Source organism: Pantherophis guttatus, chromosome 2 (assembly GCF_059756535.1).
Source record: "Pantherophis guttatus breed Tessera chromosome 2, ASM5975653v1, whole genome shotgun sequence".
In the NCBI taxonomy this organism is placed as follows: Eukaryota; Metazoa; Chordata; class Lepidosauria; order Squamata; family Colubridae; genus Pantherophis; species Pantherophis guttatus.
The window spans coordinates 79,234,648-79,251,303 of NC_142064.1; the positions used below are offsets into that span (position 1 = coordinate 79,234,648).

At 39.5% G+C, this 16,656-nt stretch overlaps 1 protein-coding gene across 4 annotated transcripts in view; it reads right to left on the reverse strand.

Moving 5' to 3' along the window:
* The window catches only part of SLC24A2 (solute carrier family 24 member 2), a 69,946-nt gene that overhangs the window by 24,481 nt on the left and 28,809 nt on the right, over positions 1-16,656 (reverse strand). For 3 of the 4 annotated variants that reach the window (XM_034410510.3, XM_034410509.3, XM_034410511.3), the window contains exons 4-5: positions 4,787-4,837; positions 637-732 (exon numbers count right to left, since the gene is read on the reverse strand). In XM_034410510.3, the coding sequence (XP_034266401.1) occupies positions 637-732; positions 4,787-4,837 (147 nt within the window). The remainder of the gene's footprint in view (positions 1-636; positions 733-4,786; positions 4,838-16,656) is intronic. The other variant, XM_034410512.3, reaches the window with a different exon arrangement.

Here is a 16,656-nt window from a genome sequence, read left to right on the forward strand (position 1 = left end):
TGGCCAATGAGACGCAGAGAATTGGGGAACGGAAAGGGAAGGTTTGGGGTCAGGAAGTCAGTGTTGGCTACGATGGACTCAGGGACAGATTGTTGTGCTCAATAAATGAAAGATTTCATCAAAGACTATTTGTTTGGAAATGCAATTTATTTGAGACAACATCGTAACCTGACAACTATGAGAAGACAGTCCCTCAGGTAACCTGGTCCAAAGTCATGAAGGATTTTAAAGGTGACAACTTGCATCTTGACTGGCACTTGGAAACACATTGGCAACTGCAACTCATGTAGTAATGGTGTTACATGAGTTGAGTATCTGACACCTATGCAGATGCATTTTGCAATAATTAAAGTGCCGAATACTTTTCAAGCGCAGCATAGAGGGTTTTATAATATATAATAGTCTTATTATTGACCTAACGTAAGTTTAGTTGCATTCAGATGTATCACAATGTGTATATATCACAACGATATATATATACTGTATACAACTTTGCAATATATTATAAAGGTTCCAGAGGAACTTTCCAATAAATTAACATATTAGAAAAGCATTTTAGGAAGACAGTCATGTTAACTTATGGTAATAAAAGAAATATCTGTTTTGAAGGAAACAATGCTGATCACTTATACTTACCAGCATTTTTGGCTCTTCCATTCCGTTGTTCACCATCTATTTCTGGGGACTTTTTGGCCATCTTATGAAGAATAGATGCCCTTTCTTTGAACTTTCCTACAAAATATACACATATTTGTTAAAGCATACTTATTTCTCAGCTAATGCCTCACTTTTTATTCATTTAGTGGTAACATGTCACTCTGGCTTCTGCTAACTTGGCCTGCTCCCTACTCCAAACTTTTCCCAGCAGAAAGGATAAGTATTTCATTTCAAAATATGAAATAGACTTAGGTTTTCCTATTATCCTAAACTAGATGGGTAGTTCAAACATAATTGTAGAGAATAAGCACTGAAGAATAGTGTTGTGGCCCGCCAGCGGCCTGCGCGGATCGTGGCTGATCCTGATGACAAGGAGGCTGGTGTGGTGTCGCGCCAGCAGCCTGCGCAGCCAGCGCTCGCGTAGGACAGTGAGGAGGCCGAGGAGGATGTGATGCCAGAGGCAGAGACTCAACCAGGGCCTTCAGAACCTCCAGAGGCTCCTTCCAGTGGAGAGAGTGAAGTGGAAGAGCCTCTCTTCAATGCTCAGGTATGCAGGGCTGCCAAAAGGCAGGAGTGGCTACTCAGGAGGAGGAGGTCTACTCGAGAGTAGGGCTTGAGGATAATTGGCCACTCCCTTAGCCTATTTGAGTCGCAGGCAGCTAGTGCTTTCTTGCTAGAAACAATGTCTCATTACTACAGAGCATCTTGGAGAGCGAGTAACTTCTCATATCTGGTTTTCTGGGCTGGTTGCCAACCTTTGTCGGACTTTGTTCTTAATAACTTTGATAAGGACCCTTTGCACAGGAAGCCTGCATTCTTGAAAGGGTTTGTTTGTAATTAAACAGTGTTTGCGAAGCTTGATATGTGTCACATTCTCTGGGAATCCGAAGCTGGGGCAGAACAAATAGCTACTAATCTTTGTAGGGGAAGACAAAAGACAGACATTGTTTTGGTTCTCTTTTTTTACATGTCTGGGTTACAGATTACTTACTTATTTCCTTCCTGATAAATCAAAATCCCTGATTTTCATATTAATCTAGAAAAATTAATGGTTTATTACATCAGAAGCAATAAAGCATTGAATAGGAGATGATAAGCATATATCTGAAAGCTTAGATACAACCTCATTATGAAATAACAATATTTAAGAAGTGTAATAGTCACAAATACAATTGTTTTTCCCTGGTAAGACACTGGCACATATATCCTTTCAAAAGAACTGCTATTATGATAGAATTAACGTTTCAGAGTTATATTTCAGAGTTATTATTACACTGTTTTTCACAGAACAACATATTTAGTTTAGCTAACACAATTTGAAAATATCAGCATTTAAATAGAGGTAATGCAAAAAGATACACAATATTTCACAGGGTACACAAATATTACCCTTCAAGAAAAGAAAGGCTATTTAAATAGTTATTTCAAAGAAAAATGCTGAAGACAGAAATAGGTAGTCTGGTCATTCCTTTCATTTAACATATAAATGGAAAAGTCAAACCTAAAATAATAGCATCAAATTTTCAAATAAGATATATTTGCATTTGAATAGAAAATCAGTAGTGAAGAATGCAGAAAGCAAAAATGTAAATTTACCCTCCTGGAACTTTAACAATCTCATTATGTGGCTTGCTGTATAATGGTGCAATACTGCAGGTACTGTTCCTGCAATCATTAGAGCTGAATGATAGACTGTCATTACACTTCGAAAAATGATATGATATCACATGTTAACCTTTCAGACATATTAGAGGTCTAGAACTAGGAAAATACAAAATCAGATGGAGTTTATCTGAGAGGAATAAATTTATCCTTTGAAGAATTTGTCAGGAAATCAAATATCTTTGCTTTCTTCATCTGGTTCAGCCATTGTTTGTTCAAATAGCTATCAGCCCAGTTAACATCAGCATATCATAACTATCAAGCAAAATTTTGTTAAGAAAGTGAAATGTTGATAGAAATATTTACTCTTAGATTTGTCAAAGATAAGTGTTCTTTTTTAAAAATGGAGGAAAAAAAGCAAAAGTTACCTTATGGGCGGCCAATAAATTTTATAAATAAATAAATAAATAAAAGAGCAGCCTACCATGTTTTCAATTATTCATAGGCTTAATTTAAGCATTGTACCTTAATTTTTTTTCTTTAAAATACTTCACATAAAATAATTGTGAACATTTTGAAAGATGATATATTGCCAAGGAGAAATAAATTCTAAAAAAAACAAAACGAAACTGAGACATTTGAAGTAAACTGTAAGGATGCCGAAAATAGCAACATACATTGTGATGTCATCATGATGGAAATATGACTGATGCAGATATGCAAGCTTGTGTGATGAAGTTGGAATGTGTGTGCTTTGCTCCCTATTGCCCTTCCAGAAAAGCAACAATTAAATAGAAATATTTCAGAAATGATGCAGTCCTTCAAAGAAGAAACTATTCTGTAGCATTGCCATTCTCATTTCCTGTTTTAAACCTATGCAGCACGAAAGCTCATTTCATTATATGAGACAAGGAATACGTTTTTAGTTAGACGACTATGGGGTCATTATAAAAAAGGGAGTTGAATTCCACACTGCATTCATCAACAAACATTTTTAAAGCACAGTTATCTGGTTCATAGAGGAAAGATTTACATGATTTGAAAAGAAATCAGAGTTCTAACAAGGTCAGGGCAGTTTGAGCAGCTGAGACAAAAATGATAGGGACAGTAAAGGGAAATTGGAAGGTCGGGAAAAGATTAAATAATTTTCTTTCTTTCTCTCCTGCTCAGATTCTTTTGTATATCTGCCATCTTCATTGTACTTCCTTAAAATTGTAAGAAAAACATATCCAGGTGCGGTAGACAGGAGAACAGCAACACTCATCTCTCTTCAATACCTTTTATATATCAGAGAAATATGATATTGTTTTGCAAGTACACGGAAAAGGTCAGAGACTCCTGGATAAGCAGAGAAGCTACATAAACCCGATCAAAGCCGAATGGCCCTTCAACAAAGAAATATAGCAGAATTAAAAATGGGTTTTAAAAGCTGCTTCTCCCTTTCTGCTGCCTGTGGAATTAGAAAAGGGCTGGGCTTAGGAAAACAAAGTACTAAATTAAATCAATCTGATGCTGCTCAATTTCTCTCTATTTCACATGATTTCGCAAAACTGTTGTCCTAAAGTACAGATGTGTTAAGACAATATCATACGCGACTCAGATGTTGTCCTTTCATTCAATGAAGACTTTCTGAATAACAAATGACAGTTCAGCATTTAATAATTATACAGTCTAAAATATATATAAAGATAAAATAAAGGAAAAATACTGTTCCTGAAGTTCAAATTGAGCTTGAATTTCAGTACAGAAAGAACAGAGAGTATTTCTGGTGTACTTTTTGTCACTTAGTCATGTATGCTGTTAAATGGATGTTCACTTGTTTAAATACAGTAACACAATTCTACAGTAAGTCTTGAACTTATTTCTACTTTAGCGACATGACTGCAATGCCTAGCACTAGTGAGATTCAGTGCTTTTGATTTTCTAAAATGTCTGTGATGACCTTTATACACTAATTCTTCTGATGTTCAATTCTTATGCACCTACTATAGAAAGCCAGAAAATGCAGCAGATCAACCTGTTCATGCATTCATGTGCTCTCCTAAATACATGAAATGTAATAACATTTTCTAATATGTAGAAGGCATATAATTAATTTATAGAAAATTTGGCAAAAACACTAATATTTACAAATATCTATTTGTGGAACTAAAAAGGTCAATTTCTAACTTTTTAATATAAAAAACAATAACCACGATGAACAATTTCCCTAAATGTTAATAAAAGTAAATACTCTTATTTGAAGAATGCAGGGTTTAAACTATGTACAGTATTTATCTATCGAACATTTATCAATATTATATAAGTGCTCTTAATAGTATGTTGATCATATATGCTGCATGAAAATAAAATTAAAAATGCAAGTTAGTAAAAAATATTAAGGGTTAAAAATGTTAAAATGGTAACACATCACATTATGACACTGATGTCATGCAGAGAGGAACTGAAAGGAAAAAAATAACCATGATAGTTTTTTTTATAAAAATAAATAAAAAGGCTGACACAAAAAATCTAAAATATTTCTTACCTTCTTCAGTCATTGTGTCATAATATTTTAGCTTTCCATATGATCCAAGCTCTACAACATTATAGTAAAAGACAACAGAGATAAGGAACTCTCAGACATTCAAGGTAATTGACATGCTTTCATACATTCTTAATCAATTCCATAGCAGTAATTTTTCTATTGAGTAGATTTCAAGTTGTTGAAATCCAAAATTAATTGTTTTTCCAGAATTAATTAAATAAATAAATAAATATTATTCTATAATAAGCATGTTGTGCAAAGTGCTTTAAACACAACTGAACATGCAAGCAGAATAATCTTTCTTCTTCAGTCCTACAATCTGCAATTTGTATTTTCTTATTATATCGTTGAGTATAATGAAAAAGTGTTACGTTTTGTCTCTGTAAGATGGCCCCATCTCTTCAGGATAATTTAGATGTAAATGTAGATGAATGAAATTATGTATTATTTAAAAGTTTCTGAACCAAAAACCTGTCTTTTCAGAGACATGAGGAGCCAAAGAAATAGCATTCATGTTACTGAATTAATGTATAAATAGCAACAGCACTGAGACTTATATACCACTTCACAGTGCTTTATAGCTTTCTCTAAGCGGTTTACAGAGTCAGCATATTGGCCCCCCAAAACAATTTGGGTCCTCATTTTACCAACCTCAGAAGGATGGATGGCTGAGTCAACCTTGAGCCAGTGAGAATCGAACTGCCGAAATGCTGGCAGCCGGCAGTCAGCAGAAGTAGCCTGCAGTACTGCATTCTAACCACTGCGCCATCACAGCTCATATAAATATATATTCTAGGATTGTTAAACAGTTTTGCATATTTCTATAATTAACTTTACTGTAGGTAAAATTCTCAAGATCTTCAGCTATGCATTTATGAAACTTGTATTCATTAGAATTTCACTTAATAAATGAAAATGTAAACAATTCTCTACTTTTTTGCAGTATCAGATGAACATTTTTTTCTTTAAACAAACTATATGATTTTTTTTTGATAAGGGTAAACAATTAGCTTTAATGGTTTTTTAAACTGTAATGATTTATGACAGAATGATTGAAGATCAATTAAGACATTAAATAACCAGAAAAAAAGGAATAAACAGAATAAGATAAATAAAATAAGAAAGGATATACATAAAGTACATTTAATTAATATAATATCATTAACTCATATACTACATTTTATTACATAACAGAATTCTTATAAAGACTGTCTAAATAGCTGGACAATAATAAAACATGTTTCAATATCATAATTCAGATGTTCATAAAGAGAAGGATTCTGTTCATAAGCAAATGTAGGATTGTACTATTTAACTTCCCTCAGCCTCATCATTTTCCTGTTTTGTTAATATTTGTAAGATCTAATAGAACAATGGCATCAGAAGAGTCAAGTAAATGATCTCTTCCCAAAATTCACTTTTCCCAAATGAACTGTCAGCTCAATTATAAAAGAAAGAAATGTTGATTAGGGCACTAAGAAACAGGAAGAGACTCCCATTGTTTGTTCCCCTCATCAGATCTTGTAGAGAAGGCATGTTCTGGGTCCCTTCTATTAAACAATGCCAGCCTGTTGAACCCCACAGTTGTGTCTTCTCAGTGCCAGTGCCTGCCCTATGGAACAGCATTCTCTCAAAAATATGGATGGTTGTAAACCTGTTAGCTTTTTTAAGACACTGAAGATCTGGCTGTTTTCCCCAGGCACTGGAATCAAGTGGAAAAATGAGTTATCCTGTTTTAGAAATGTTTTCCCCCCTCTGAGCAATGTAACTGCTTATCCTTGGATCTTGGGGGAATATATGTTGCGGGTTTCTGTGCTACTCATCCTTGTAAGACATACAGAGTTACTTGTGTGTGATGTGTGGCTATATGAAACATATTCATAAAAAGTTAAATACATAAAAATAAAGTAAGGCCTCTGGAAGATAGGACCTAGAAAAAAAATAACACATCAATAGTAACTTAATTTAAGAACCTAGCTTTTCTCCAACTCAACGAGCTATTGTCTATATACTTCTACCCCCATTATTCTCATCATGCATCATCATACATGTTCAATTCATTTAAGGTTAAATATTCAATAAATTGTTCCACTGAATTGATCAGTGTATATTGTAATTTTCAGAAGTCTATATAACAGGGTTGCAACCTTGCCCCTTTTTAGGTTGGCCTCTGCTGCCTTCAGTACCATAATAAATAACTTGTGCTTCAATGAAAGACTGTACATCTGATTTCCAATATTAAAAATTTGTCTATTTGTCTATGGAGAAATTTCCTTTTCTAATCACCTGTGATTTTTTGCAATAATAATTTGGTATCAATAGCTGATTCATTTACTTATTCATCCTCACTCTCAATAATTCTATTTACTTCTGTTTCCTTTGATTATTTTAAAAAGACCACAGTAACCTTAGGCAGAATTTCATAATCAAAATTACATTTTAAAGAATTAGCTTGATTTCTGAGGCATTGCTTGCCTAGATTACATATTCATAAAGTGTATAAAATTGAATGCTAGTTTTATAATTCAGCAGTTATTCCATTTGATCCATGTATTATTAAACTATATTCAGTGCTTGTAACTATTTCTCAATTGTAAATTTGCCCATTTCTGAATGTGTATATTCTAGGAGTACCTGAAGGAAATATACTTTCTTTTTTTTCCTAACTAGCTTCTAATTCAAACTGAGCAATCTTTCTGCTCTCTTGTTTTACTTTTTGGCTGTCTCCTCCTGGCTCACTATGGCTATGAAGGGACTTCTTCAATGGTGGGTTTCTACTGGTTCGCACTGGTTCAGGCGAACTGGTAGTGGTTATTTGGGGTTGCTGAAACGGTAGTGACCGCTGGCTGGCCACACCCCTGAACCAGTAGCCCAGTCGCTGCTTGCTTGCCCTGCCCACCCGCACGACTGCCGGGAAGCAGCTGGCAAAGAGGCAGCAGCTGGGAGGCTTCTCGCAGGTACATCGGAAAAAAAAAAAGCCTCCGCAGGTCGCCGAAAAAGCTGCTGCTGTCACATCCCATTGCCTATTGTGTTGCGTTTGGACTGACGCATCCCATTGCCTGCTGCGTCAGTCCGAGCACAATGCAGCAGGCAATGGGATGCGCATACACGGCCTGTGTAAAGAACAGGGCGGCGATGACAGCGGCTTTTTCAGCGACCTCCGGTAGTTTTCGGTATCCTGGGAGGCTTTTTCTTTTTAGAAATTCAAAAATTTTCCTACCTTTTTCTTTGGGCATGGCTAGGTGGGGTGATCCTATGACTGAGTGGCCGTGAGTGATGTCAAGTTGACCACGCCCACTCAGTCACATGCCCAAGCAAGCCATGCCCACAGAACCAGTAGTAAAAAATTTTGAAACCCACCACTGGACTTCTTCCTTACTTTATGTGTTCAATATTGAGAATCCTTGATGGAAGTCTTTTCCTCTTATCTCTTTCTACATACTGTATTTTATTCCTTGTGTCTTTTTCATCCCCTGCACTAGATCCTTTAGATGGGAAGAGGGAATAAGAGATGTCAGACAATGTGTTCTGATCTGATTTTGACAGGCCAACAACTACTTGAAAAATGAAGTTTCATTTGTGCTTCTGCTTGCCTGGTGACAAGGGACTATAGATGAACTTATTAAAGGGGTAGATTGGCTCCACTGGAAAGTTGTCCCTCCCTAGCCTAATAGCAATAGCAACAGCACTTATATACCGCTTCACAGTGCTTTGCAGCCCTCTCTAAGTGGTTTACAGTGTCAGCATATTGCCCAATCTGGGTTCTCATTCTACCGACCTCGGAAAGATGGACGGCTGAGTCAACCTTAAGTTGGTGAGACTTGAACTGCCACACTGCAGGCAGCTGGCAGGCAGCAGAAGAAGCCTGCAGTACTGCATTCTAACCACTGCGCCACCACGGCTCTTAAGCTAAAAGATGTCCTACATTTGAGCAGGCTCACTCTTCTTCATTTTCTGTATTGCTTCAAATGACATGTTTTCTTTTCTCACTAAAATGACTGAATCAGTTAACTCACAAAGTAAAATCCTTCCTAACTTCTTAACAACTTATCTTAGTATTAACTAGAAGCTAGCCAAAAGGGGTGCCGTTAAAATAATGCATGAATGCAACTAAATGAATAGATTTGAATTGTTGGTCAGGTTTTTATTAGAATCTATGACACAACTCAAAAATATTATGTTGGGGTATGCTACTTATTATAATGTAGTAACATATTTGTTAATGACATCAGCACAGTATTTAAAACAGAGATGGAATCCGGAACATCTCCTGCAAAATGCATTATTTTCATTTTTCACTGTTTTCATTTCTTGCTCGGTTGAAATGACAGCAACCTGAGATAAAGATGCAAACTTAATTCTAGAAAGATAGCTTGGTTTAAATTCTTATCCAAGATGTAAAAAAAAACATGGTAAATGAGGAAAATATCAAATCTAGGATGGCTAAAAATAAATGTCTGTGAAGCAGAATGTTGCAATTATTAAAAGAACTACTATAAACTAAACATTTACAGGAAGATAAAAGCTACCCGGAAAGCCTAAAATACACATAATAAATCAAAAGTATATAAAGTACAATAATTGAAATCCAAGATGATTCTAAAAAGAAAAAGGATTATATGCCCAAAACATTTAAGGAAATGTATATTAGATAACTAGCATTATTTTGTAAACATTTTATTCCATTAATAGTAGGGACATGAATAAAATTCTAAAATAGAATTCATATTAACAAATCAAAAAGGATGGAGAATTAAGCATTAAAGCAATATGAACATTGCTTTTACAGTACATTATTAGTACTGCTAATGAGTCTAATGATGTAGAACCCATGATATTAATTTAAGACTAAAATCATTATACTATCATGAAGTAATCTATATACTTCATTTAAAATTCTGATACCGCAGATAAATATCTACCTCTCAAACTGTGGAATAGGAGTTACTAGATTGGATTCAAATCTGCTAGCTGCCCTGTGAATAGAAAATGCCAGAATTCCTAGAGAGACAGTTCGTTAGACAATGTGATTAGGATGATGTTATTACTAATTCCTTCTCCCCCTCCTGGTACCCAACATCAACTCTCCCTTTACAGCATCTTTCATGGCTAGTGTGTGAAGAAAGAAATTGGTAAAAATATCACTCTATCAAACACCATTAAGCAATGTCCATAATTCATCCCATTGTAATTAAATTCTATGTAAGCAGAATGGAGCAAGCAGATTTGTATCTTGATCAATATTTGTAATGCACAATTAAAACACATTCAACCTTTTGCTCAGTGGAGTATTGCTATACTGCACTATTCACAATATAGATTTCAAACATAAATGTTGAAGATGACCAGGCGCACCCCAAAGATGGGGTCAAACGTGTCATCAGTTTGGAATACTCATGCAGCCACAAGAGGACCAAAGTCAAGCCCCCTGTGAATTCCATTGACTCTTACCTAGTGCCAATTTGCCTTATTCTTGTGTATAGGTAACATGTAATAAAATTTTAATGCTTTGAATTCAACTCCTGTTGTCTGCTTACTTGTGCCCAAAAATAAAATTTCATTCAAATTATTTTATAATAGTAATGGTAAGTACATGGTAATTAACAGAAACTTTGGAGTTGCAACTTAAAGTAGATATTTATTTCTGATATGCTCCATTGAAATTTATGAATAATTAAAAAGCAACTTCACAGGGGTTGTTTTTTTTTTTAAAGTCTCAGAATATTCAATATACCTTTCCTTAAAGTAGAGGTTTTTACTAAATATCATTCCACATTCATGGCATTCTGTATTAGTTCTTCATACAATGAAAATTAATTAACAACTGCGATTTTCAAAGGTAGATAAAATGAGAGAGGACAGGAAATAGATTAATCAGAAAAATAAAAATGGTTCCCATTATGAAATGTAAAAAGACGTGAGCAAGGATTCAACTTATTGAATAGAATGCACACAGAATGGATGTCGGTCAAAATATAATTTATTAATATGTTATAGGATCTTGTAATAAAGAATGACAATACATTGCTGTGCAAATGAAAATGTGCACTAATATTGTGTAAAAACAATGAATTTAATCCAAAATGAATTTAGCAGCCACAGAATAATCTCCCATGAGGATAAATGAGCACAGATTTACTTCCTCCTTTCTCTCTTAATTAATCAAAGAATTAGAACTCTGCTGCTGACATGACTTGGCAAAAGAAGTATGTCAGACAAAATGAGAACTTGTTCTCCTTTTGTCCACCTCTAAACAAGATCTTCTTTTATGTACCATAATGGGAGATGATGTTATTAGTTCCACTTTAAGAAAAAGGGAGCAGCCACTGAGCTGAAGATTGGAGATTCTGGCTCTAAATGATAAAAATGAATGAATAAAAGATAAGGCAGTAACTTTTCAAAAGATATCTTAAAGAAGCAATTATTTTACTTTTGGGAAGTAATTTAAATTAGTTAGTCACTCCATAACTCATTTTTCATATGGCTTAACTAGAACTTTAAAGGCAATATCTGATGCCTACAGTTAGGGAAAGCAGCTCCTTTTGCAAAGAAAGTTATTTTCCCCACTTTTGCCCTCCCTCCTAATTAGTTCTATCAATTTGTTTTATCTTTTGTTAATGGCAAAACAAACAATGACTGAAGTAGCAATGGAATACTACCGGGTTTCCCTGAAAAGAAGACCCTGTCTTATATATTTTTTTAACCCTGAAATAAGCACTTGGCCTTATTGCCATGCACTCAAAAGCCCGATTGGGCTTATTATCAGGGGATGTCTTATTTTGGGGGAAACAGGGTAATTTTTTGATTGATGAAAGCTATCAATTACAAATTGATGCAGAATATTTTTGTGTCTCATTCTCAAGAAGTATATATCACTAGTATTATTAGATCAATTAACTATGCATCCTAAAAAAGGATTTTTTTGAAAAGTATAATAAATCAACGTGCATCTGTGATACTATAAAGACTATATGTAATAAACTATTCGTTGGACTTGGGTGGCAATCTATTTAATGTAACTACTACATAGGTAGAAGTGAGATTGGAAGATTGACTTAAACATAATTCGGAAAGCTCCTTTCAAGACATGGTTTTTTTATTCCATGGGAATTTTATTACCTATTTTTTCAAACTGATAACACAGCCTTACCAAGCTCCCTCGGTGTATGGAATTTACGCAGAGTCTATGCATAGTGTATATACAAAGATTATGCTCAATATGGCCAACTTGAAAATAATACAATCAATATCAATAAATGATTTTGGGAGGAGGGTGGGTTTAAGAAAGAAGAAAAATTTACTAAGGCTTGTGATATTATCAATCCATCACCTTAGAACTGTGATGGTGAACCTATGGCACGCGTGCCACAGGTGGCACGCGGAGCCATGTTGCCTGGCACGCACAGTGGTGCCCATTTCTCTTCCTGGTTTCTGGCACACGCATGCACACCGGCCAGCTAGTCTTCTGGTTACTGGTGCACATGCACATGCGATGATCAGCAGGACTTCACGCATGCGGCTGTGCCAGAAACCAGAAGATCAACTGGCCAGCTGATCGTCCCATACGCATGCTCGCCAGTAACCAGAAGACTAGGTGGCTAATGTGCATGTGTGCACCGGAAACCAGAAGTTTATTTCCTGGCACACGCATGTTCACTGGGCAGCTTCTCTTAGCATGTATGCGCACCGGCCATGCCATTGATCCACTTCCTGGGATCCACGTTGGAGGCCGTTTGTGCCGGCAAACCAGTGCTGCCTCTTTGCCTGCGCTGCTGTCTCTGCTCGAGGTTTGCCTTTAGGGGCGGGGGGGGGGGAGAAAGAGGGGAATGCTCTTTGCAGAGGTGGCGGCGACTCCTCCTCCTCCTCCCCCTACCAGCCTTGCTGTAAATCTCAGGGTTTGCTTTACCGGGGGGGGGGGAAAGGTCCTGGTGGGAGGGACGTCTGTGGTGCCAGTGACTGCAGCCACGCTCTGGAAAAGCCCCGTTGGAGTGCCGATCAGCCGTGTGCAAGATGGTGGCCAGCACAAGAGAAGCAGGATGCCAGACGCTCAGCTCTGCAAACCCATGGAATCGGGCTGAGGGGCTTGCCCACATACGTTTGCTGGCACCACTGCCTCTTTGTTAGCACAAATGGCCTTTCACTGCTGCCTCTTTGCTGGCAAAGTTATGTAGGCAAGCCCTGCGCCCCACCAGCACAGACCATGCTGGAAATTGCCTGACCGGCTCCAACAGGGCTTCTCCAGAGTGCAGCTGCAGTCACTGGCATCACGGACGTTTCCCCTCCAGAGCCTTTCTCCCCCTGTAAGGCAAACCTCAAGATTTACGGTGAGGCTGGCAGAGGGAGGAGGGGGAGCCGCTGTTGCCTCTGCAAAGAGGATTCCTCCCCAACCAGGACTTTTCTTCCCCCCCCATAAGGCAAACCCCAAGTTTTACGATGAGGCTGGCAGGGGGAGGCGGAGGAGCCGCCGATTTTTGGATTTGGAGAAGAAAGGGTTTTCGGGCGGCAGTGCTGAGATCCCCTCCCCGAATCAAAAAAGTGCACTGCGTTTCAGGCGGCGGATCTGGCCTTCTGCGGAGAAGGAGGAGGAAAGCATGCGGTTCTGCAATGTGCACCAGGGAACCACAGAGAAAAGCGTTTTCCAGCAAATCCAAAAGCGGAGCGCGCGGCTGGCCACATGCCCTTCTCCTCCTTCTCCACAGACTCACTTTCTCTTTCCTCCTGGACAGATCTGCCACCTGAAATTCAGTGCACTTTTTTGATTCGGGAAGGGTATCTCAGTGCTGCTGCCCGAAAATCCTTTCTTCTCCAAATCCAAAAATCAGGCATACGCAGGCAAAACAAGAGCACCACAGTTTCAGGCACTGCGCAGGGGGCGAAAGGCAAGGCGGCTAGCCGCCCTGCCTGCCTCTTTTTCAGACGACCCAGGCGGAGGGCAGTTGGCTTCTGCTCCTGGCCCAGGAGGAAAGAGAAGGTGAGTCTGCGGAGGAGGAGGAGGGTGCACGGCTCTGCAATGTGCACTGGAGAACCAAGGAGGAAAGACTTTTTGGGTGGATTTGGGGAGGGGATCGCCGCGCTGCTGCCCGAAAAGGCTTTCCTTCGTGTTTCTCCAGTGCACATTGCAGAACTGAGCACCTTCCTCCTCCTTCTCCACAGACTCACCTTCTCTTTTCTCCTGGCCAGATCCGCCGTCTGAAATGCAATGTACTTTTTTGATTTGGGGAGAGGATTGCAGCGCTGCCGCCCAAAAACCCTTTCCTCTCCAAATCCAAAAATGGGGCATGCGGAGGCCAAAAAAGTGCATTGCATTTCAGGCCTCTGGGGGAGGGATTGAAGCCTGCCGCCGGCTGCTCCTGCCACTGAGTGAGAAGCAGTAGCGTGAGAAGCGCCGGCGGTGATGGGGTGGCAGCGGAAAGGATGGGTGTGCTGGGGCTTCAATCCCACCCCCCCAAGTCTGGGTCCACGCCAGAAGCCTGCTCATGTGGGGAGACAGGGAAGCCCCAGCTCATCCATCTTTGCAGCCACCACCCCATTGCCCCTGGGAGTGGCAGTTCTCGCGTTGCTGCAGGGGGCTTGTCAGGAAGCCCAGCACCCAGTGGGGAGGAGCCCAGGCAAGGCTGTGTGTTCAGAGCTTCTCCAGCTGGCACATGGCGGGGCTGAGAGCGCTGCCACCGGCCGGGGAACAGCTGTCTCGCCAGGGAACAGTTTGGTAGCTGGCTGTCCTCTGGTAAGAGGCGCGCCGTCCCCCTTGGAAAAAGTGGGAGTACATGTGTGGGAGGGTGCATGTGCAGTGCGCGGCGCATGCATGGGGGGGAGGGTCATATGTGCACACGCAACTGGGGTGCGTATTGCATCATGGGCCCTGGCATGCGCGAGCGTGATAGCGCAAGCGCATTCTGACTTTTTAGCACGCAACGCCAAAAAGATTTGCCATCACTGCCAGGGAATCTCATCTCCTAAATACATATTGCATATAGCAAATTTAATAATGTTTGGTAATATGTGCATTTTTCAGTCTTGATTTAATTTTTTATGGGCAAGTGGCAAAAACTAAAGCTAAATCTAGAAGATTTGCTGGTCCAGGTATTTCAAGAACAGATTTTATATAATCTCATCACTTTTGGCACGTGATGGCATGGTGGGTACAGTAGGCCCGTTTTTCAAAAGAAAAGAAAGAAAGAAAGCCTGGGGAGCCTGGGGAGGGCGAAAAGAGCCTTCACCGACCCCTCTGGAGACCCTCCAGAGGGCGGAAATGGCCCATTTCCAGCCTTCGGAGGGCCTCCAGGGGGGTGGGGAAGGCCGTTTTCACCCTCCCCAGGCTCCTAGAAAGGGTCTGGAGCAGTGGTGGGTTCTTCCCGGTTCTGCTGAGCCGGAAGCGGTGACGATATGTCACCGAACCGGTTCTGCCCCCCCGTCCCCCCACTCCCCTCCGCCCCCCCCACCCCGCGTTATTCTTATCTGTTATTTGGCCCCACCCCCAATCTATTGCTGCCTCCTGAGTCCCAGCTGATGGCTAGAGGGAAAAAAACTGTTTAAACTCTTGCCGTGGGGCTTCAAAGGGCTGCCCTACAGCTGATCAGTGTTAAAAGAAAACAAATGAGTAGATCGGTGCCTGCAAAAATACATGAGTAGATCAGTGCCTGCAAAAATACATGAGTAGATCAGTGCCTGCAAAAATAAATGGGTAGACCAGTGCCTGCAAAAATAAATGGGTAGACCAGTGCCTGCAAAAATACATGAGTAGATCGGTGCCTGCAAAAATACATGAGTAGATCAGTGCCTGCAAATATACATGAGTAGATCAGTGCCTGCAAAAATAAATGGGTAGATCGGTACAGCCTGGTAGACCAGTACCTCTGCTAAATCCTAAATAATTGTCACATGACCATCAAGCCACGGCCACAAAATAAGCCACGCCCACAAAATAAGCCACACCCACAGAACTGGTAGTAAAAAAAATTAGAACCCACCCCTGGTCTGGAGCCTGGGGAGTGAAAAATCGGCCTTCTGGTACTACCGGAAGTTGGTAAACGGGCCATTTCCAGCCTCCAGAGGGCCTCCGGGGAGGTGGGGAAGGCCGTTTTTGCCCTCCCCAGGCTCCTAGAAAGCCTCCAGAGCCTGGGGAGAGTGAAAAATGTGCCTTCCCCACCCACTCCCAGAGGCCCTCCAGAGGCCAGAAACAGCCTGTTTCCTGACGTCCAGTGGGCCCGGAAGGCCCGAAAATCAGTTGGCCGGCGTGTGCATGCATGCTGGAGCTGAGCTAGGGCAATGCTTGTGTGTCCACTGATATGGCTCCCCATGCCACCTGTGGCACGCGTGCCATAGATTCGCCATCACGGGCCTAGACATTGATATTTGAACATAGATCTTTTTAACATTTATATTTTATTGGGTTCTACTAATCAATCTAGTTGAAATGCTAATTTATATTGCTAGTAGATGTATGACATGCCATACCCTAAATAAATAAATAATAACATTTCCTCCAAGATTGCCCCATTTTTTAAAAATGCATGCATTCTGATCTTTGTGTGTGGTTTACTATAGATACAATAGATCAGATGCACTAGTATGCTTCAAAAAGGAAAAAAGAACATACCAGTGTCAATTAGAAATCTTGTAGGGTTTTTTTAAGATGGTAAATATGATCCAACCATTCCTATTTCCATTTTAAATTTTTTAAAAGCCAAAATTCAGATTCAAGAGAGACTAATATTAGCATGGTGAAAGCCAATTTTCATGAAAGTTCATTTTAGAATAATGAAATAAGTGTAATGGTTATAAAGTACACCCCAACCATTTTTAAAACTCCTTGCAAACTGATAACTGCAGAAGAATGGAAAATTAGCACCTTTTTATGTCGTATTAATGTG